This window comes from Salarias fasciatus, chromosome 11, assembly GCF_902148845.1.
Source record: "Salarias fasciatus chromosome 11, fSalaFa1.1, whole genome shotgun sequence".
Classification (NCBI taxonomy): domain Eukaryota; kingdom Metazoa; phylum Chordata; class Actinopteri; order Blenniiformes; family Blenniidae; genus Salarias; species Salarias fasciatus.
In genome coordinates this window covers 13,990,568-14,013,233 of record NC_043755.1, presented here as the reverse complement: position 1 = coordinate 14,013,233, position 22,666 = coordinate 13,990,568, and the positions used below count along the sequence as shown (strand labels likewise).

At 46.2% G+C, this 22,666-nt stretch overlaps 2 protein-coding genes across 2 annotated transcripts; both read right to left on the bottom strand.

The window, feature by feature from the left end:
- Positions 1–103: 103 nt before the first annotated feature.
- On the bottom strand, positions 104–10,382 carry pigv (phosphatidylinositol glycan anchor biosynthesis, class V). The gene is made up of 4 exons (XM_030102751.1): positions 10,378–10,382; positions 3,240–3,626; positions 1,880–3,046; positions 104–1,799 (listed from the first exon to the last, which is right to left on the bottom strand). Exons 2-4 carry the CDS (start codon positions 3,306–3,308, stop codon positions 1,512–1,514), a joined length of 1,524 nt encoding a protein of 507 aa, XP_029958611.1. The 5' UTR covers positions 3,309–3,626; positions 10,378–10,382; the 3' UTR covers positions 104–1,511.
- Positions 5,227–21,725, bottom strand: arid1aa (AT-rich interaction domain 1Aa). The gene is made up of 20 exons (XM_030102722.1): positions 20,817–21,725; positions 18,095–18,313; positions 17,403–18,011; positions 17,173–17,268; positions 15,287–15,527; positions 13,914–14,003; positions 13,635–13,805; positions 12,769–13,126; positions 12,542–12,687; positions 12,381–12,466; positions 12,085–12,294; positions 11,773–11,977; positions 11,502–11,655; positions 11,235–11,404; positions 10,891–11,140; positions 10,397–10,522; positions 9,782–9,875; positions 8,754–9,594; positions 8,483–8,613; positions 5,227–8,390 (listed from the first exon to the last, which is right to left on the bottom strand). The coding sequence occupies exons 1-20, from the start codon at positions 21,723–21,725 to the stop codon at positions 6,510–6,512; spliced, it is 6,987 nt and encodes a 2,328-aa protein (XP_029958582.1). The 3' UTR covers positions 5,227–6,509.
- Between the last annotated feature and the right edge of the window lie 941 nt (positions 21,726–22,666).

Sequence of the window (22,666 nt, the reverse complement as noted above, 5' to 3'; positions counted from 1 at the left end):
ATTTGAATGCCTTATTTGTCAGTTTGTACACGCACCATCTTCAGCGATCAAGAAACAATATAACTGTACAACAGTTTTCCTGATATGACAATAGAAATTCAAACAGATTTTAACCGATTTATTTTCATTCTCATTAGAAGACCCCACCTCAGAATATTTTCCAAAACATGCAGTACAAGCCCCAGTAAACCCAAAAAGCAATAAAATACTTTTTTTTTTCAAAGTACAACCATAATGTTCTCAGATTTACAACTCAGTGATTTATCAAAGTTTCAGGCAAATTGTACATTAATTCTCTAACAACTACAAACACATTTGACTTAGGTGTGCAATTCAAAAAAAGCTGACTATCATAAATCAGCATCAAAAAGTAATCTTATCACGTCAGTTAAATGCAGGTTTGGGCAATGGAGTGAGATGGAAACCTTTCTTTCTTTCTTTTTTTTTTTTTGCACTTTTATTGTGACAGTGCAAGTATCAGTGAGTTGGTTTTCTGTATGTGGCATCATGGGTAATTATTCCTATGGCAAATCCTTTGTAATGTTATTGCAATTCTCACGTATTTACAATCTTATCTCGAAAATATGTGGTTAAACGACTTAAATGTCTATAAAACCATAATGCAACAATTTGCAGAAACTTGTAATTTATTCACACTACAATACAGACAAAATAGTAACTGTTGGAAGAAAGATATTTGCTCCCATTTTCTAAAAGAAATCCGCAGGGCAGAGGCTCACCTTTTTGTTCAGCACTGAATTAGGAAGTGACGTGATTCTTCTCTACTGAGAACCAGTGCATGGCCTCGAGAACAATCAACAAATATCAGAAAAGAAATAATTTTCTATTAAAGTTTGCTGTGCAGTCAATGAATATACTTCAAGCTGTGTCCTCAAATTAAAAAAAAAACACACAAATTGAAAAATACAGCTTTTTTTTTTTCCCTGAGCCATTATTAAATTATGGAGATAAATAGCATTTAAGTAAAAAATATGAGTAATCAAAATGTGAACTTATTTTTGGAGATGCATCTTTTGGATTTTTGTCAGCACACAGTTGACATGCACTATCTGGGATGTGCTCAGTCTCGATGGGGTGGGCTAGTTACATATCTGAAAGGTATTCAGAAAGGTTAAAACATCTGCTGTCATCAAGACATGTCGCAAATTAAAAAAAAAAAAAAAGTACAGCAACTGCTCTCAATTCCCAGAATTTTATGACTTTTACAAACCATGGCAAATATGGCCCTATTCCAACTGACTGAGATTTGTTGTGGCCAGTTAATCAAAAATGGTTATCACAAAATAATGATTGTGTTGAGAATATATGTTTGTGAAAACTGCGAATCATTGCATCCTGATTTTATTTACATTTTACAAATCTATGGTCTTCGGGTTGTATTACCACAACAATAAAATGATTATTAATGATGACCAATAGAAAACACTTTTGTAGAGATGCCCAGTCCCACAGAGAAATATTGCATTCACACCTCAGACTGACAGTTTAGGTCAAGTCCAAGGTAAGAAATTACAATGCAGTGCAAGGCCCAGTACCCAGTAAGAGAGGAAGTATCCAAGGATGCTCTGTGTGGTCGGAGAGCAGGCTTTGAAGTATGGCAGCAGGGCAATGATGGGGTTCTGAGGAGTGTGCTTACAACCATTTCTGGAATGTGTCTGCAGCTGAACGTTGGGGTTTGACGTTTTCCTTCGATGAAGAAGTGGCTCATTGAGGAGCAGCAGGTGAGCACTTATCCAGAAGGGCACGGGAGACGAGGAGGCCATGAATCTGGTCAGGACCTAGAGATGTAGATCACAGAGGGCAAATGAACCAAATGTAGGGCAGATCAGTTGAAAGATTTATTGCAGAACTTCCTTACCTGCACGTGCATGCACAAGGTTCCGAACACCAACAGCACTGCAGAATGCACGACGTACACAAACACTCTTGGATTGAAAAATCCCGGTATGGGTTTGTCGAGTCCTTTGTTCGCGCGAGTCTCCCACAGACCGAGTCTCATGCACAGGTCTGGATTTGCTTGAAAGTATGCATAAGCAGCCATTATGCCGAGGGTAGCCATCGGGAGGGCCAGAATAAAGTTTGGTATTTGCCTCAGCTCAAAGTAACGAAGGAAGCCCACATCCCAGTACACATCCTGGATGTGGGAGTACAGTAAAGGGAGGGGTCTCATACACCAAAGGGGCGGTGGACCATTTTCATCAGGAACTCGGTAACCCTTCCGCTCAGCCAGAGCTAGAAGAGCAGGGGGGATCTGCTCCAAGGATGTGGAGGGTGTGCAAAACGTCCTGTACCCGTAGTACTGGAAAGCACAGAAGGGAAGGGCAATGATGGCAGTTCCCAAGAGGGAGGTGAGCAGGAGGCAGACGACGACCCAAATGTAGTGGAAGACTTTACTGTGGCCCGTCGTCGTCGCACGATACACACGGATCTGTGAAATGGCGTGCAGTGATGGAAGGTATAGCAAAAATCCTATGTTGACCAGTCCGTTTGATCGCGCCGCCGTGGCTATGCTGAGGGCCAGGCAGGCTCGGAAGGTGAATCCTTTCTCCAAGAGGAACAGCCCACCAAAAGTGAGGGCGGCGAACAGGCTCTCCGAGTAGCCGGCAGTCATAAAGACATTAGCAGGTGTGATGCAGTAGAGCAGGCTGGAAAGTAGAGCAAGACGTCTGTCCTGCAGGACAAATCTGCTGAGGGCGTGCAGGGCGACCACACTCAGCAGGAACAGAGCGCTGTTCCCCAGGGCCACGGCCAGCAGCAGCCGCCCCCGCACGCTCAGCCAGCTGCTCAGGGGCCACAGCAGCGTCTCCGCCAGGCCCCTGAGCACCACGGGGAAGAGGGGGAAGAACGCAAAGTTGTGTTCGTACAGGTATCCTCTTTCAGCAATGAAGAGGAAGTGCTCAGCATCCCAATGAGAAAGACCACCGAGCAGCCACTCCACCACAGAGTCTAAGTACAGAGGCTCCTCGATCCGAGGGGGCTTGAACGCATCAGCATCATGGTCAGGGATGGCAGCGTTCAACACAGCCTGAAAACAAATGTCACACATTAATAAAACAGTGTTTGAGTGTGTTTCATTCCAGAGAACGTTTGTTTTGCTCTGTTGTTTGTCTCTCGTCATTCATAAATCCACAGTGTATTAGTGAGGGAAAACATAACAATGACAGCAACAATGCCCACGAGCAAACAAACAGAATTACAAGATGTTTTTTTGAATTCACCTGTAAAACCAGAGAGACACCTCTGGTGACTGTGGCAAACTCCAGAACTGCCCTGACATCCATGGTCATTGATGAGACGGACAGAGTGTGACGGAGCCGGTTATGGCAGGCGTGAGCACCGAGAGCCGCTCACTGACGGATTCCTCATATTTCCTATAAATCATAGCGAGCTCCAAAAAAAAAAAAAAGAAAAGAAAAAAAAAACTAACCCCCCAAAAAATACTCGACAAACAAACAGCGTTTTGGAAGGTTTACACGTCTAATACCAAACATGGTTTTCTGTTGCACTGGCCCCCCTGTCTGGAAGAAGCGTTTGTTAGTTGCTCAGTGGAGATATCTTTGTCCTCAGATCCTCATCCTGCTGCAGACTGCCTCCACTCATATGGGCTCTTTCACTTCCGGTGTGTCGCAAACCTCGTTTCAGCACAAAAGATCCGCCTCACGAGCGAAAACGCAGCCCGGCGGTTTCCTCCTCAAAACATCATAAATTAAATGTTTTACGTATCCTGGCAGATATTTTGAAAAAAAAAAAGAAAAAAAAAACAGGTGACCGTCTCTTTTTTTTAGTTAATCTTTAATCGCCTGTCATCACGACACCCACGTGGTGTTTGCCCCCTCTCCAGCAGGGGGCGCTCCACGCTGCTTCATCAATGCCTTTTTCAACATGCCTTTCACTAAATTGAGGCAGTGTTCACGATTTTTGTTTTTGTAAGGACAGTTTTATAAACCTAATTTTTTTTAAATTATTATTTGAAATGACTGTTGATACATATTGATTCTGAAACTATGATTCAACTGATATCGAAGTCTGACTATTGTTAGGATCAATATCTTTGTTTGTATGGGTCAAGAATATGAAAAATTTGTTTTATTAAACATTCGTGTTTAAATATATATATATTTTGAATGATATGCTGTTGAGGTATGGAACTCAAGTAGTTTCATATCTGTGTTTATTATGTAAATTAATGTTATGTTGACCCTTAGTTTTGGAGAAATTTGACAATTCAAGTGAGACTGAGGTCAAGCATTATGTCGCTTAGCCCTGCTAGGTATTTCCTTTGAACAGTTTTTTTTTCTCCACTCGTCACTCCTGTTTCTTTGGAAACTGTTCTTGAGACAGTTTGACCTTGTGATTTACTCAGGTGTTGACCTTTCTGTGTTTACAGCTTCATTGTGAGTGATGCGAGTCATGCCATATATAGTCATTAAGCTAAATTCAAATGCTTTATAATGTTGCAAATTAATACATTTGAAATCATAGAAATCCACAAAATGTGAGGCCTGATACACTTTCATATTCATGAGAAATTCTTGCTCTACAAAACTAACTGTACAGTATACTGAACATTTCAGTTTTATTTTTTTCAAAAACTTCTAAACTGTGGTTCAGTTAGTTGTCGGTTCAGTTCCCTATCTTGCTCTTTCCATATGTCGAAGTGTCCTTGAGCAAGACACTCCCAATAGATGGATTGAGTGCCTGGCATGGTGGATGCCTCCACTGGTGTGTGAATGTCATACGCTGTGTCGAGTGCTTCAGGCTGTGCTGCAGCAGCGTAAAACGCACTATATAAGTGTAGTCCATTTACCATTTAAATTGTTGTTGCTCTACTTTCTCTTTTCTGTTCTATTTCTCTTTTCTGTTCTATTTCAAGTGATGTATAATCTATTTTATATTTTTTGCAATATCTAAATCATATGTGGGCAAGCATGATTAAATATTATATACAGTAGAATTGACAATGCTAATTTTGAAGCTTAAATACCAATGTGTGTTCCTGCACTATGTACCATCTAAATGTTGACTGAAACAGCCATCTGCCTTATTAGCTTATTAAAAACATATTTACTAATCAACAATGCAAACACCAGAATTCAGTCCCTTGAAGAGTGAAAACATCCTGATACTTTTCCCCATATTTCTTGTGGAGGCAATTCCTGACGAAGACCCAAATTCAAAAAGAATGAAACCATCAAACAGCTTACGAAGATTTAATGTACATTTATTCTTACCACGTGGAACATATAGTATAAAGATTTCATACTGAATAAATGATATTCATTGAGCCAAAAAAGGGAAGGGGGAATTTACATGTTGTCGTAGCTACATAGTCTGAAATACAAATATGCAGAATTCATGACTGGAGAAAATTTTGTCAAATGTGTACTTCATCTAGTTTAATTTCATTGTACCAGGAGATAACAGGTTTGAGCCGTGTCTGCCATACTACTGAGCCGTGGAGAGACCAGAGGAGTGGGTCTAATCGGTGGAGACCGGAGGCCGCGGGCCAAACTCGAGTCAGCCCCCGCCCCTCACCAATAACAAGTGTGAGAATAGTGACACAGACAGAGACAGACACAGAGAAAGGAAGTATAATGTACAACATTATATATACACCACAGCAAAGCTGTATTTGAAGTTGAAAATCAGTCCTAAGAGGTGATTTCTTTTTCATTAGGGTATCCATACAATCAAGGGATAAGAGGAGGTAAGGGTGTTGTAGGTTCTTGATACTTTGGGGAAGAAAGCCATTTTCTGTTGAACACCAAACTAAAATGACCTCAAAACTCTAGAGGAGCTGCATCATCAGCTTCTGTGTGAAACGTGTTACAGAATGCTTACACTCAAGAGCAGTACGGTACAGAAAATGTCCTACAATCTACTGCACACTGCACAGGCCTCCCCGGTGAAGGTGTCTATTGACAGTATTCCGTCTACTGTCGGGCTGACTGGTGAGAATCCAACTACAGCAACTAGAACCAGTAGGCCACTTGTCAGTCTGCTTCACCTCTGAACGTCAACCAGTTACAGACTCATTGTGCCCTCGAGGGGAGAGCTAGGGCACACTGTGTCTCCCAAACTCACTGTAAACGTGACAGCAACTTTGGTTACAGTTTTTGTTTTTCAGCTATTTATTTATTCATTTATTTATCTTTATTTAAAAAGTACTTTTCCCCCCAAGTGCAGAACAGTCTCCCAACTGTGGTGCTCTGCTCTGTGTCATCCAGTTGGCATTCGTGTTGCAAGTAGTGTCACTTTGTCGGCATCTCTCTGGTTTGTAATCCACCACAGCTCTGTGATTACCCTCCTCGGGACTGGCTGGCCTGGGGAGGGCTCAGAGAATGGAATCTGAAGGATTTTCATAAATTAAAAGACAGTCACTTGAACTTTCCTTGCCCTGTTACACACAACAAGCCAGGATACCAGGGAGGAGGAGGGGACTGGGGATACGAAACCCCAAGACGAGGAGCCACGGCTCCCTACAGCTGTCACGACTGGCCAATCAAAAAGAGTACATCACAGATAACATGAGAAACCAGTGAGTTCATAAGGGGAGACACTGAAAGGTCGAGGAGTCGTGACTCGTGTAGTGTGAACTCTGAGTGGTTCTCCTCCACTTTAGCTAAGGCGTGCAGCGCCCGGGCAGCTCGCCGCATCATGTCCGGGCTTGTGGGCTCGAAGTGCATCCCCTGCAGGTGTAGTAGAGAGCTCTGGCTCTGCTGGAGCTGTGTGGCAGCCAGACTGTCCTCCAGGAAGCCCAGCAAGTTGCCCACGCTGCCTTTCTGAACAGCAATTGCTCGGGCTGCCATATTATCGCCCTGGGCCAGATTAGCCAACAAGACCACGGCCATCTCCCTGCAGACTGCCACCTTCCTGTCTCCAATCAGCCGCACCAGGTTACCGTACAGCTTCTCCAACCGACTGAAAGGTGGAGTGGCCAGGATGAGGTCCACATTGTTGTCTTGGATGCTCAGTTTGCTTAGTGTCTCCAAGACCAGTCTCTGTGGCGACAAAGCACTGTGGGGGCCCAGGGTGGGGAAGGGGTCCTGGGCTTCTGCAGAGGGACAGACAGCCCAGTGGAGAAGACCATCCAGCAGAGGCAAGCAGATGCTCTCGGGGTAAATGGAGAGGTCCAGTTGGCCTGAAATGTTTGCCAAAGTCACCAATGTGTTCTCCCTTAGGAGCTCCAAGCAGTCCCACCACCACTCGTCCCTTTGGCCCACCCCCTCATCCGAATCTTCATCCTTCTCGTAGGTGAGCGGCGCCTGTTTGCGTTCGGGGTGTCGGTGGTGGAGAAGAATCAGACGCCCCAGCAGCAGCAGCAGTCCCGGATGTTTGGACATCTCGTGGTCGTTGCCGGGCACAAACGAGAGGCTGCGGACAATATTGGAAATGCAGACGCAGCGCCGAGCTAAAGAATCCTGCCAGTGAGCCAGCGTGATGAGCGGACCCTCGTCTTTACTGTGAGGCTCATCCTCCAGGATGGTGGACGTCTGCTTTGCCTGCTGGGTCAGAGCGCTGCCACAGGGAGGAACGGGTCTGTTGTTCTCCTGGTGACTTTTAGATCCTTTCTCCACAGCCTTCGTCTCCGACTCTGTTCTCCTCTCATCTTCACCGTTAGCCAGGGAGACGACCTTCTCCTTCTCTGAGACGGCAGATTTCTCTGAGGAAGATGTTTCCTTTGGCCTTCCGTCTTCCTCTTGATGCTTTCCGTTTTCTTCCTCGGGGGGCAGGCAGTTCTCCAGGATATCTTCTTCTGGGATCCGTCTCTTCAGTAAAATGGGGGGCACTGGTATTCGTTCTCGTGGCTCCAAGAAGTCTTTACGAGGTTCAAAGTGGGTCTGGATGTGTTCTGTGGAGTCTCCGCCTCCAGCGCTCCAATGGAGCAACCCACTATCAAACTCTTGCATTTTGCCGTGATTATTTGACTGCGCAGCCACAAAAGGGTCTTTCTTTCGTACCACCTTGACAGGAAATTTATCAAACTTGCTGGCCTGCTTGGGTCTCTCATGGGCAGCTACGGATAACAAGCCTGTCTTTTCACACGAGGAACTCTTGCTCTTCTTCTCCTCGTCTTCGGTCTTCTCATCCCTACCCCGAGAGCACTGTTCTTGAGCCACCTCCTCTTTCACATGAGCTGCGCTCTCCGTTTCCCGATCCTCCTCCTCTTCGTCGTCCTCTTCTTCTTGTTCCATATCGTGAACTCGCGGCTCCTCTTCTTCTGTGCCATTCCAGTCCCGTTTCAAGGCATCAGGATCCAGTAGTGTCCTCTGGCCAGGGTCTCCAACTTCATACTCCCGCAGAATGCCAAAGATTTCAATGAGGCAACGTCTGAAATACTCAACTACCAACTCTAGTAGGCCAGGTAACTAAAAAAAGAACAAAAATATTGCAATGTTAGACATGGTCACTTCACTATCTACACTAAAACCATCTTTAAGGGCTCAGTTTGAACTCTCACCGTGTTGAGATCGAAGGTGGAAATACTGCTGTCGTCATACAGGAGAATATTGATGGTATCTAAGGCCCATGTGCTTTCAGCCAATAAACCAGACTTTAATGACATCATGACTCTCCACGCTTCTGGGGTTCCTTAAAAAGCAAGACAAAAAACTGAATTGGTACCAAAAATACCAAAGAACTGAAGAGAACATAGCACCATCAGACAGTGCTGCTAGTTTTAGCCAGCAATATCATGAGATCATTTTACTTTTCATGATCAATAAACATACCGATATCTTTCACGGTGAGTCTCCGACGTGGTTTCAGGACAGGATGGGAAGCTTCTACAGAGCCTGGGGGAAAAGGCATGTCTCGCCTTATTAGGGGCGACTGCACAGGAGGGGGCACTATGTGAGATGCAGGCACTGGGGGGCCAGCCTTCTGCATCTTCATTACTCCGTGCATGTAGGGAGATTTGCTGGGCGATGTCCTGCTCTCCAAGGGGCGAGGCATGGAGGCTGGGCTGGACACCTGTGGAATGTGGTTCTGCACACCCTGGGGGGGTTGGTAGTTGGACTGTACTGAACGAGGCATGGGTTGGCCAGGCCCCGCTGGACCGTAGGGCGGCTGCCGAGGGCCCATCTGACCCCCCCACTGCCCATCGTGATTCATGCGCTGCTCCGACGACATCATCTCCTCCGAGCGGTTCATGCCGGGGTAGCCGGGTCCCTGGGGAGGGCCCCCTGGGCCACCCTGTCGGCCAGGGTAGTTCTGATAGTTGATGTCTCGAGGGCCCTGCCACATGCCTCCCTGAGGACCTTCAGGGCCCGACGGCATCATCTGAGGAGGCATGTTGGGCTGAGCGTTGGGCCCCGTCGCTCCCTGCATCCGCTCACGGCCGAATGGAAATGGAAACTGATTGCCGGGTCCAGGAGGACGGCGATCAGAGCCAGGGTAGGGCCCGGTGCTGCTGTACTGATTGTACGACTCCTGCTGTCCTGAAGAGGGTGCAGAGGTGCCTCCTTGCTGCTGTTGCTGTGGTGCTTGTTGTCCACCAGGGAAAGGGCCACTGTACTCTGGCTCATGACGTTTTGACGGAGGGTAAGCCCCTTCTCCTGGACGTTTGTAACTCTAAAAATAAGATACAAAGAGGCGCATTTATTTCAATCCATTTCAGTAATGGCATCAGAATATCTTTTCCTGATTGAGTCAAATCAAAACCACAGCAGGCTGTATAAGAAAAAAAAAACCCCACTACAAACTGCACTGTAGATATTATTTGATGGCTGTGCTGGTGAAGTGCAGATGAACCATTTACCTGTTGTTGCGGGTACATTCCAGGCTGCTGATTTGGGTAGGAGCCAGTAGGGGGCGTTCCCTGTCCAGGATACTGATTACCATAGGAATCATGCCTGTAAACAATATGCCTTGTCAGTTTGACCATGAAAACAGAAGGCATCTCTCTCTCCCTCAAGATAAGCTCGCTGCTTCACAGGCACACAGCCAACATCCCTGTTTATAGTGACGAACTGAGCCGTATCCAGAGCTTTGACCGTTAAACACAGATCAGTAAAATGTCCATTCACATATGGCCCAGGTGTTCGGATATGGCTAACATTCAAGGGAGATTTGTCTTGTAGAAATGTAGAAATGAAGAATTTTATGACAACTTTGGTTCGGTGATGAATATCTGCTCCAAAAGCAAATTTATATATTTTTTAACTGAACCTATTAAAAATTTCATTCAAAGTGACAAAAGGAATATATCCCTAATGAACTGGTCAAGAATTTCAATGTTTTTTTTCAGCATTTAGTGAGCATTTTGACACTTTCAAAGAGACCTGCTTGTCCGTTTGTTTTATGTGAGGAAAGCTCTGTTTTCAGCGGCTTTACGCCGAAGACATTTTGCCAAACAAGAGCTCTGTGAACTGACCGTGGCTGCTGTGGTGGGAAGCGATTTGGCGAATACATCCCCGTGTCGGCGTTGGCAGGCATCATCGGGTTTGGCTGAGGAGCACCAGATCCCATGTTGCCCTCTGGGCCCATTCCTTGCTCCGATCTGAGAAAAGCAGCACAACGCACATGATAAATGCAGTCTCCATGTGAAAGTTACCTGCTACAATGAAATAAACCGATCACAAATTCCAAGAACACAGCGTACAAATTGGGTACAAGTAAATTTCATGTCAAGTTGAATGAATTAGTTAATAAATTTCAATGGGAAAAAACACCTGAAAGCAAAAACAGCTTAATCAATTAACCAAAATTAATTTTCTACTTTCTGTTCAGATTTCTTGAAATTTAAAGATTGTTAAAGTCCTCTTATCCACACACAACAATTTAAACGAGTTAAAGCAATGAACTCCATCAGTTATCAGTGATGCTTCATGACCTTGAAAGTGATTTTTTTTCTTCCAGGAGACGTACCTCCTGTCGTAGCCTGGTCCGTAGGGATACTGCTGTCGGGGTCCCATCGGCATGGTGCCCATGGCCCCAGGTGGTCCTCTGTTGAACGGTGGCTGCTGTTGCTGCTGCTGCTGCTGCTGTTGCTGTTGTTGCTGCTGCTGCTGCTGCTGTTGTTGTTGCTGCTGTTGCTGCTGCTGCTGCTGCGGTTGTGGTTGTTGGTCACCCACCCCGCTGTTCGGGCCCTGGTTAGCAGGTAGAAACTGCTCCCCGACTGGAGTTCGATTCGAAACGACAGAACAATTAGAACTCATAAACTCAACTCAAGCTCAAATGTCTGATAAATCAAGCAATAAAAATCCACTCACCTTTCCGCATGTTACCGAACGGGTCCTTGTTGGGTTCGTAAGGGCCCATCCGACCTTGCATATCTGGTGTGTTCATGCCAGGCTGATAGGTGGAGTTGGGTGTCATGTTCTTCCTGGGGAAAGCGGGGTCACTTCCTTCAGAGAAGGGGTCCTGCAGGTTAACGCTGCTCCTACAGGAGAGGCAAAGGTGAGCACAGAGAAGTTAACTTGACCCACCCAGCCTCTCGGAGGCCGGGATAGTTTGCTGAAATCCTTTACAGTACTCACCTGGACCCAGGAGGCATGGGTGGCATTTGGGTATGAGGAGTGGAGGCAGGGGTGGGAGGTTTTAGGTCTCCTCCCTCCGCCATGGAGCTGCTGGTTGACTGGGGCGTCTGAGGACCCTGCAGGGAGCCTGAACCAGCCGTAGAGCACAGAGACGCTGCAGTTTGGAAGAAGAGAGGAGCAGACAGCCAAATTAGACAATTTTATCAACACTTTGATTTCCAGAGGTCTGAATGTGTGAGTCACGGAAACTCTGAGGCCAGACGGCTCTAACCTGGAGAGGGCGGCTGAACCTTCGCAGCTTGGTTCTTTTTGTTGTCTGTAAAAATCTCAGGTGGAGGGTCTTCGCCACGCTCAATTTTGCACTCAAAAGCATACAGACACTGGATGTACTGTTTTTTCAACGAACTGGCAGCACTGCTGGAGGTGCCCACGTTCAGTGAAGAGGCCAGGTCACGCCATTTCTTGTTCTTATTCACCTGAGAAACACACACACAATGGAGATAATTAGCCAAGAATGAAAATAGAGGGCAAGCTATAGATGCTCTTTTTAACTTCATTATTGTCAGTAAAAGTCAGTATTAACCTGTGTCATCCCGCCGATCTCTTTAACCGACATATACAGCCGGAAGAGGTCAAGAGGCTTGCGTCCTACAGCAGGCAGGTTCGTCATTCCCATCGCCTTCTCTTCGATGAAAGTCAAATAACGATCCACCCACATCTTTCTGTCGGGCTCGGGCCCCAACTCATACAATCGAGTTATCTTTTCACTGGTGGTGGTAGAAGAGTTGGACTTCTGTTTCAGGCGAGAGAAATAAACAACCAGATTTTAAGAACAATCCATTTAATTTCGAATCAAACTCGTTCTGATTGACAGGTTACCTTAGATTTAGTCTCAGGCTTGGGCGTTCCGCTGCCGTCTACTTTGTTGTTCATCTTATTGTTCATCTCTGGGCTAGCAGCCATACCTACGATCAAAAACAAAGCAGAAATTAGCAGTGAAGGTGGACATTTTTTGGTGCATTCATCTATTTACAACTTACCACTTGTGTTATTGGCCATATTGGGCCCCATGGGATACGGAGATCCACCAGGAGTGTTCATCATTCCAGGCATGTTGTTCATTGGAGGCCCGTACGGTGGGCCGGAGCCCATCATTCCCGGAGACATGTTGGGGTAACCAGGCATTCTGGACAGAGAAGACAACGCATGAGTATATCAAATGTCCATTTTGTGAAAGGCTCTGCTGGTGAATCCACCGTCAACCAACCTGTTGTGCATGGAGTTGGTGGCAGGGTGTTGCATGGCTGTGGGGTCCTGTGGCTTCCTGTTCATCCCTGGAGGAGGACACATTCCCGAGCCCACCTGGGGGGGCATGTTGCCCATGTTGGGAGGCATGTTGGGGGGCATGTTTGGACCCATGTTGGGGCCCATATTGGGACCCATGTTGGGACCCATGTTGGGGCCGTAGGGACGTGCCCCCATCTGGTTAGGAGGCATCCTTCCTGGAGGGATGCCAGCATACGGCGGCCCTCCGCCCTGTCCTGCCATGGGGTTCATTGAGCCCATGCCTTGCCCGGGGTAGTTAGCATTGGGCATGTTGCCATAGCCAGGCTGCCGAGGATAGCCTAGGAATGACAATGGAAGAAGAAAAGATCTGTTCAAGCACTCTGTTGGGTACAATGACAAAGGTCACTGCAACAACTTCAACTTCACACTGATAATTCAAACTATTTTGTTTAATTGGTATTTTCCTGATAAACTGTAAGAAGCAGACTTTCTCCTCAAAATGTGCAGAGAGAGCCGTGCACCCTGAGCAACAAGCCTTTGTCACAGTTTCAGCTCTACTGACAGGAGGCTCTGCTACGTCAGCTGACTCTCTGCTTCACAGCTATAAATAGCTGCAACAGAGTCAGAGGGAGGGACCAACCAGCGCTAGCATGGTATCCCTGTGAGGCAGAGGGGATATGAGCAGAAAACTTTTCAAAAAGGAAACAAATGAAGAGGAAACTCTTTAATTTGAACATAATCCATAAGGTTGGTTCTCTGAAATACATATATCTATGATTCTATCTATCAGTAAGAAATAAGACTCTTTCTGAAAGTCAAACCCTGAGACAATTCAAGTGTAGGAACCTTGGGGGCCATATTGTCCTCCCTGCTGCCCATAGCCACCCATGGAGTTGTTCTGCTGATATGGGGCCATCCCAGGATGCATCTGTCCCCCAGAGGACTGGCGAGGAGACAGTGCAGAGGATGACTGCGGGGAGCCATAAGGAGGCATCTGAGGGTTTCGCTGCATAAACCCTGAAAGACGACAGAAGGACGAGGCAGTGCTGAGACTCAGCTGCTACAGCAAACAAACACTCGTCTTTTCAACGTCTGCGAAGAGTTTGTGATCAGAGAGAAGCGCACCTCGGTCCTGGGCCATCGGAGACTGGCTCATTGCAGGGTGGTGGCTCCCATCTGACTGCACACTTGAAGGCCGTGGAGGCATCTGGGTCCCTGAACGATAATAATTGTTGATTAGAGCTGAAGGAGGAGGCAACAAGCGACAACGCAAATCACTTCCACTTGAGAAAAACTGATTTTGATACTGCACAGTTTAACCTCCACAGACTCAAAAACTGCCTTCCTGTGCCAAACCCTGAACTTAAACCACTCTTTATGAAATCAAAATGTAAAAAATAGTAAACTCTGAGGACGATATATAGTATGGCGATAGTGGTATGATTTTGCAATTAATACAATCATACAAAGTTAATGCTTAAAGTTAATGTTAAAGATTTGTTCTTTCAATAACGGCAACCTTTTATTCTTTTTTTTTTTTTTTTTTAAACCAACAGTGGATCAACTTTGAGAATTTGATTGGTTCATTTTTCCTTGATTTCTGTTTCTAACTTCAGACAAGTGGCCACTGTGAATGAAATCCAGCTGAAGTAATGAAGCAAAATATGATTTCTTTCAGAAACTACTGGATTCACAATATCTTTGTATGGAAACTTTTCTTCTTACTCAATCTTCACATTATCTGTGGAGCACAATTCAAGCCACTCCAGGCGGAAATGCAACACCCATGACTTGCCCGATCTTCGCCAAATATGACAGTGGCGAGCCACAGCTTCCTCTTTTCCTGGGTTTTCCTGGTTTGTCTCTGTCTTTTCCACTATCGCGACATGAATCTCGTTCTACACACTCTGTGACATCAGGCACTCAAATCTACCTAGTTAACCCAAATATGTTGAGATGCAGAGCATGAACGCACAGTGTACGCATGTAAACTAAAACCTAACTGCAACGTAACCTGCAATATGTATACTGCACAAGTCAGTATGGCAATCACTATAAAACGGTGACACGCTCTGCAGATTTAGCTGAAAGCCAAAAATAAAGGCATTCTATACATCAAATCTAAGGAGGTTATGCCCTACTCCTAGTATGTCCACTGTTACATTTAATTTGCTTGCTGCCATCCCAGGTGGGTGGAAAAAGCTCAATGGTATGTCAAAAAAGCTCAAGTCTTCATTTTGTGGGAAGCAAAATTATTGAAGCAAAAACATGTTAAAATTGTTTTCATTCCAGTGAATTGCTTTGATTATAACAGTAAAAAAATATTTAATGATACAATTGAAGCAGTCAATGATCTTTTTTTTTTTTTTTTTTTTCCCAAATACTGATAAATCTACAGAGCTTTAGCAACAGTGGATGCTAATTTGATATCATGCTGTATAGAGCACAAGATATCAAAAGTCTGTCACGACCACATTCCACTGGGGGGATCGGCCCACCTGGCATGTTGGCAGGCGACAGCGGTCCTGTGCGCGGCGTGCTGGCGCTGGCCGGGGAGCCAGCTGGGGAAGGTGAAGGCCCTCGGATGCCTGGCAGGTGAGGGGATGTGTGAGGGGAGAAGGGCGACTGAGCCGGGTTACTCTGCTCGCCCTGGCTGCTGGACACACCCGACGTGCTCACGCCAGGACTGAGGGCTCCCTCCGCCCCTGTGGGCAGGTCATCAATGGACCCCGACAGGTCCTGAAAACACGCAAAGGCAAAAGTAAAGATCGTCAGCTGAAAGAAAGAGAGAAAATGTTTTTTTTTTTCTAAAAGACTCTGTTATCACAATTCTGTCGTTTGAGAAAGCTATAAGCAAATCAATAAATTTTTATTTTGTTTATCTGCATTTAAAACAACCTCTTCAAAGCTAACTGCACATGCATACACCACTTTGGTCAGCAGTGGGGTACAAGCTCACTACTCTAACCTCTGAGCCACTGCTGCCCTCAAATGTCAGGGAAGCGCACAAACCAGCCCCCGACCACCAGGAATTATGCAATCGAGATTTCCACATTTGGAGTATGTGCGCCGGCTGAACGTCCACCTATGTAAACCTCACTCTTCATCATTTTATCTCCCCTATCAGGTGATTACTGATACGTTAACATTTTTAATGTTATACATTTAATTTATTCTGTAGACTGTAAGCAGCATCGGCACTTTTTTTTACTCTGTTGAGATACGAGTGGCAAAGAAACTGTACACATACACACACAAAATCATACACACACCCAGAGGCCTTTGTCCTTATTTATCTTTTTCAAAGAAAAAGTGAGTGTGCATTAGTGCCGGGGGTTGTCATGGTTACCAAGGTTTGTAGGATACAAGCCGAGTCAGCATGTAGCGCCAGCCTTGCCATGTGACTTCAATATACAAACAAACTCGCTGGTTCTCATCTCCAATTCAGGGCATTTCCAAACCTGAAGTCTGATCCACACCAAAAATACGATACGCTACTCCGGCTCATTTTCACACCACGAGACTCGTCTCTCCACGGCTCATCATGATAGGGCTGATTTAGTGACGTCATCTTTCACACACTCACATAGAGGAAAGTTAAACTGTGATGACTGGCAGCAGGTCCACCTTTCCCAAAAATGTTTTGCGTTTGTGTATATGGAACTCAAATACATGTTAATAAATATGTGTAGTTTATTAGTTTAGATCCATTTCTTATAACTTAAGAGTGGAAAGAACATTTTGTACGGGGGGCTACACAAGAGGCTGCATCTTCAGGCATGGTCTGGAGACTAATGTGATAAACTCCCAACACTCACACGTGTGCATGTTTCTACAGCTACCAAATGATAAACAGTCGTTTCCATTACGTCCATAAAAAGTTTGTTGCGCAGATTATGAACTTATGTTGCAAATCAAACAATTCTGGTCCATTTGCCATCACACTGCAATATAAATTAATCTGCTTCCACCTGGATCTTTTTTCCCCTTTGGTTCAACTGATTAAATCTCTCTTGTCAGATTTCTTATCGGCTCAAACATACCACATCCTTTACTATTTTTTCCACAAGCATCGGGCACATAGAGCATGCCTCTCCCGGGAGAAATGAGCAGCCAAATACAAAGTCAAGATGCTACTGGCCACAATTCAGTCAAGCCAAAAAGAACATTTCTGTAATACTGTAACTAACACAAAGTTAAACATTTCACCTCTTGATCCTGATGAAGCCATGTTTTATTTTATAACGATAAAACTGACCCATTTGATGTGATAAAACTGTGAAAGGAACTATGTTACATGAAGGAAAATTAATCAAAAAACACAATGAAACTGTGTGAAAAAAAGCTTTTATGTTCCAGCAGTAATGTAACAAGCTTCACTGACCGGAAGGCTGGAAGGACGGCCTTGTCCATCCTCTGGCCCAGATTTAGGCTGAGTGGACGGAGGGGCATTGGACTGAAATGAGTCCTGGGACACCTCCTGATTAGAAAAAAACAAACAAACAAACAAAAAAAACACATGCTTCAGTGTACTGCCAGGGATATGCGAATATAGACACACACAGAGGAAAACTATTCAGTGAAATGAAAATGATCCAAGAGAGAAGCCGGTACCTGCTGCGGTGGAGGAGGAAAGCGCTGATAAGGTGACTGTTGTGCTTGCTGCTGCTGCTGCTGCTGCTGGTTCTGTGAGTAAGCTGCAGGCTGCCCCTGTGGGTGTTGGCTATGCCCCGGTTGCTGCTGAGGATGAGACTGCGACTGCTGTTGCTGTGAGGGGGGCTGCTGGGGTCCCTGTGCGGGTCCTGGGTAGTTGGATTGGCCCTGTGATCCAGGGGCAGCCTGGGAGCTTGGCTGCTGTGGGCCCTGACTGGGAGGACCCTGCTGCTGGGCGTAGGGCGACTGGCCAGACTGTGGGGCTGAAGCTTGCGAATAAGGTGGCTGAGACTGTGGGGGCCCTTGAGAAGAGCCTGGCAGTGGCCCCTGGGACTGTGGGGGCATGTGGGGCTGCTGATAGGGTGGTCCTCCCTGGGTGTGTTGAGCAGAACTTGGCGGAGGGTGCGGCTGCCCCGGGTAAGGTGTCTGGCTGCCGGGTTGTCCGGGCTGGGTCTGGGAGTACGGCGTTTGCTGCTGGCCTGGATGTGGGCCTTGGCTCGGCTGGCCGTAATAGGGAGCCTGGCCCTGAGAACTATAGCCTCCTGGTCCCTGCTGCCCATAAGATCCCATCTGAAAAGAAACACAGCAAAAGTTTAAACCCATTATTAGAGACACAATTACTCATGAAAGAGCAAATAAAATCGATGCAGTACCTGTGGACCATACGGCATGCCACCCATGCCTCCAGGGGTGCGGCCTTGCATTCCCACTGGGTATCTTTGGGGACCTGGTGGGCCGTAACCCTGGCCAGGGTAACCAGGTCCTGGTTGCGGACCTGTTGGAGGTCCTTGCTGTGACTGCTGGCCGTATGGACCGCCTGCTCCGTACGGCTGACCCCTCATTTTGCTCATTGGATCCATGGGACCAGGCGGCTGAACATGGCAGAAACATGAGGAAAAAAAAAATCGGTCAGTAAAATTCAAGAAAAGCTTGTGAAGTAAAACTCCAACTTGCCAAGCAGTCCTCTGAGCAATTATGCAAATGAGCCATTAGAGTATTATTCTTTCAAGGTTATTAAATCATTAGCTGCAATGTGCATTATTTTTTATATCAAAAAGTGTAGAAAACAAATTTAAATAAAGGAGTACACTGAGCTTTTTTCACCTTTTTCCCACGGTCATTACCCTGATTTTTTTTTTCCACCTCACTTTGCCATAGTTTCGGAAGTCAACAGAGCTATATATATCTACTTTCGAATGGAGGGCAGTCTGCCCAATCTTAAACATATCCCAGCTGTGCTCCTGTTTTGAGCCTGGTCCAAGTCGCCTTTTTTTTTTTCCTCCCCCGGAGAAGGCAGTTTGGCTCAGGATGAATGACATGAGAAATGAAGGAAGTACTTTCACAACAAGCAGAGAGTGAAAACTGTACAAGTTGTGTACTCATTTGTAACTCACGGGACAGTAAAACTGACAGACAGGTATGACAAAAAAAACTTAAGTGTGAATCATTTCATCTTATTGTTACATTCTACTTGTCTTTATTGGAAGATCCTCTTATTCTCATAAATCCAACGCAACCAAAACTCAAGTATACCATAATGACGGCAGAAGACCCATCCATTAATGAAAAGTGGACTCCTGCATTGCAACAGCCACACGTGCACTCTGCTAAGAAGAGCGCCCTCGACTCAATAACAGCCCTCGATAAATAATATGCAGAATTCCTTGTGTGACATTTTGCAGATCCAAGATAATGAAGTGAAATAAAAAAGTGCAGCACATGGCTAATCTGCATAAGACAGAGAGGAAACTCCCTTGGTGGGTGAGAGATGGTGGACTGCCTTCTGATTGGCTTGGGGGGAGGATTGGGGGGAATTCTTTGCAGTCACACAGTCAAACTTGTGCAGCGTGCCAGACACAGCAGCAATGCACACTTACACACATCCTCACCGGGAGAGCTCAGATTTTGCCTCGTCGCTGTTGTGTAACAAATTTCAGCATGACAAACACTAATGGTTAGTCTATAATTAATCTAGGATAGCGTTATCTCAGTTGTGTTTTGGGGGGGACCCACTTGTCCTGCATATCCTCAGCATTTCATTGTTGCAGGGCGCCTGATTTAAATGATTGGGTCATTAACAATTGTTCGCACATCCTGATAAAGATGTCCGAATGAATCAGAAACAGTGAAGGAACAAGATTAAGACAATTAATTTTATGCATTTTGCATGTTAATACAAGTGCAAATATTGAGACAAATTGCAATAATTCTTGACTGTTTTCAATTGGTGAAAAATACATTTGAGCAATTTGTCATTCAGACTGATGCGGCCTAGAGACAATATTCAGGTATATATGTTGCACCTTCTGGACAAACCTATAGATTAGAGGCTGTTTTGACACAAAATTGTTTGCGCTACTTCCCCAATGCATGCGTTATAAAAGCAAAAGTGGGAGCAGATTGGGGTGAAGCAGTAATACCTCCAGTGACCCTGTGATGAGTTAATGCTGTGTTCTTATCAGCAACTGTTGCCTTGCATCACATGTAATTATAAATGGCCATGAGCAGCGGATGAGGAGCCAATCAGATTTCAGCTCGCATGTCAACCCAAGACCAACTATCTCCTGGCTTTGACAGAAGGATTTTACCTCCACAATTCAAATCCCAGAGCAAACTGCGATCTGCAGGCTGCACTCGGTCCTCATGAAGCAGAGCTGGCTGTTTACAAGCGGCGCGCGTGGAGAAGCACAGCGGCTCTCCACAGTGGGGAAAGTTCACCTAATCAATATCAAAGATCACAACCGAGTATCCTCATCTTTTCGGTGTTATCTTACGGGACATTTAAGTCCTTTAAACGGGACCTGCACGGGCCTTTTTTTAACAAACCGTGCGAGGTTTTAGGCGGCGCGCAACGCATTCCTTCCATCATGGCCACAAAATTACAGCTTAACGGGCAGGAAAACAATACAAACACGACCCAATAACCAGCCACGACACGATAATATGTGCGAGAACACGCTGTCCTTCATGCGTCGACACAGCTCGGACACGTTTAGGGTGAAACTGTGGTAAAAATTCAGAGAAATATCGGTTGAGCGGAGCTATCGGAGAGAAAAACGACCCGTCGCTCTTCGGTATTTTCGCCCCTTTTCAAAGTCGGGCCTTCTTGACTCCCCGAACGTCCTTACTACGTTTCGACAAGTTATATCTTCGTCGAGCGGCTCTCTCCTGTCGCTACAAACCGCGAGGAGCATAACGTTATACAACACGTATTTAATGGTGTGGTGTAAAGAGAAAAAAACACACACGAGAGGCAGCCATTTTAGAGTCTTTGCGAACTAGTACCAGACAATGGCTGGCCTGCTACGTTGTGAACTAGCTAGGAGGAGACGTGCTAAAGGCTCACGTCTCGTTCCCGTGATAATGTGACATTACCTGGTTTCTAACTAGCGGCTGCCCGGCACTTCCCGGGCTCATGGGCGACAGTGGATGGCCTCTTTGTTGCCAGCCCGGGTTGCTCCCTCCATACTGACCGCTACTGCCCATGTCTGCTGGTCCCTTACTAGCTCCTTCTTGGCTACTGTAGTCGCTAGACGGGTAGTTTGGATACCCCCGCGTTGAGCTCGGGGACGTGAGGAGCTTGTTCAGTGTCGGCGTGGACGTGGGCTGAGGGTTCCCAATGTTATATCTCTGGTTACTGTAAGATCCAGCCATCGCCGTGGGTCCTCCCGCTGGTGGCTGCTGCTTAGCTGGCTGCCCCCCAGCTGTCGGCGCCTGAGCGCTGCGAGGGGAGTTCATGGCGTACGCCTGGCCGGGATAAGGAGTCCTGTTCGGGAATGGGTTGTAGTTGTTAAACTGGTGGTTGGAAAAGCCATGGTCGTGCGAATTGGGTTGATACGGGTCCATCATGTTGCTCGACTGCACGACCGGACCCGCAGCAGCTGCCATGCCAGGGCTTTGTTGTCCGCCATGTTGATGAAAAGGGGCCCGACCGTAGTGCTGAGTGTATCCGTACGAAGGTGGAGGAAAAGCAGGGCCGTGGTGATGCACCAAACCGGGGTGGTTATTTCCCTCCGGTCCGACAGAGTCATTCTGGGTATTATTGTTAGCCCTGGGCGGGTTCCCATTCCCGTTCTTCATCTCAGGTTCCCCTCCTCCCCCTGCATTTCCACCGTCGGCCCCGTCCTGCAGATCCCCCCGGCCCGGCGATCCGCTGTCCAAGCCCGGCTGCTTTTTGTCGGACTGCTTCTCTCCCGACTCGTCCTTTGGGTCTCGATCCGGCTTTTTTAGTTCGGAAGGCGGACTAGTGTTAAGAGTGGCGGCGCTGGCGACCTGAGCGGCCATGATATACCCCCCCACCTCTCTCTCCCTCTCTCGGCGAGTCAGTCACAATCAAAAGCTAGCATTGAATATAAATAATTGTTTAGAACCATTTATCCTTGTGCCGATTCATTCCCGCCGCTCACACCGGACCGAATCCGGCCGCCATCCCCGGCTCCGGCTCCGTAAACGGCTTAAAGAGATGATGGAGGCGCCATACAATGCGTAAAAAGCGACAGAAATTGTTGTGGGAGTTGTGTTACTGAGCCCGGGTAGAGGCAGGGAGCGAGCCCAACCAACACGAGGCTCCGCTACATACAGCCATTTTACCGAGCCGCACGGCGCGCTGCAAGACCCGCACCGGATCCCGCTGGCCGGGAGCGGACTTTTTCCTCCTCAAACCTCACGTTGTCTTTTTTTTTCCCCCTATAGGTGGAATATTTTCTGCACATGATGAGTCTTAACGTGCGCCCAACTCATAAACAATGCACTTAAAATCAGGCGCCAATCAAGAAAGTGCGCTCCGCAAAACTGAAGTGTGTGTATGGTACATTTCAGAAAGGAGCAGTGCAGGGGTGATGGGATAATTAATTCATGAAATATTTAATTTAATTTAAAATAAAATGTCAATGTCTTTGCATGGCAGTGGGAGCGGGAGTCATTTATATATATTTAAAGCCTGTAAGGGCATAAATGACAAAAAAATCAATGCTGGAAACTAGTTCATTAAGCCCATACAAACAACTGTGTTCCTTATTTAGAATAAAACTGGAGTTTTTCCTATATCTACCTAAACATATTCGTTTTTGCAAAATCGGCATTTGTGCGTTCGACCTGTTCCCCACCATTATTTCAGTGGTATTGGACAAGAAAAGGCAACACACACACACACACACACACACACACACACACACACACACACACACACACACGCACACACATACACACACACACAGGTTTTTCCA

Excerpts from the sequence above, each read along its gene's own strand:
- pigv (XM_030102751.1), bottom strand. The coding sequence starts at position 3,308 with ATGACCATGGATGTCAGGGCAGTTCTGGAGTTTGCCACAGTCACCAGA. Across the intron at positions 3,047-3,239 it reads GTGTCTCTCTGGTTTTACAG|GCTGTGTTGAACGCTGCCAT; the intron begins GTGAATTCAAAA and ends ATTTGTTTTCAG. Across the intron at positions 1,800-1,879 it reads CCTTGTGCATGCACGTGCAG|GTCCTGACCAGATTCATGGC; the intron begins GTAAGGAAGTTC and ends CTACATCTCTAG.
- arid1aa (XM_030102722.1), bottom strand. The coding sequence starts at position 21,725 with ATGGCCGCTCAGGTCGCCAGCGCCGCCACTCTTAACACTAGTCCGCCT. Across the intron at positions 18,314-20,816 it reads AGCCGCTAGTTAGAAACCAG|CCGCCTGGTCCCATGGATCC; the intron begins GTAATGTCACAT and ends TGCCATGTTCAG. Across the intron at positions 11,656-11,772 it reads GGTTCAGCCGCCCTCTCCAG|CGTCTCTGTGCTCTACGGCT; the intron begins GTTAGAGCCGTC and ends TCCAAACTGCAG.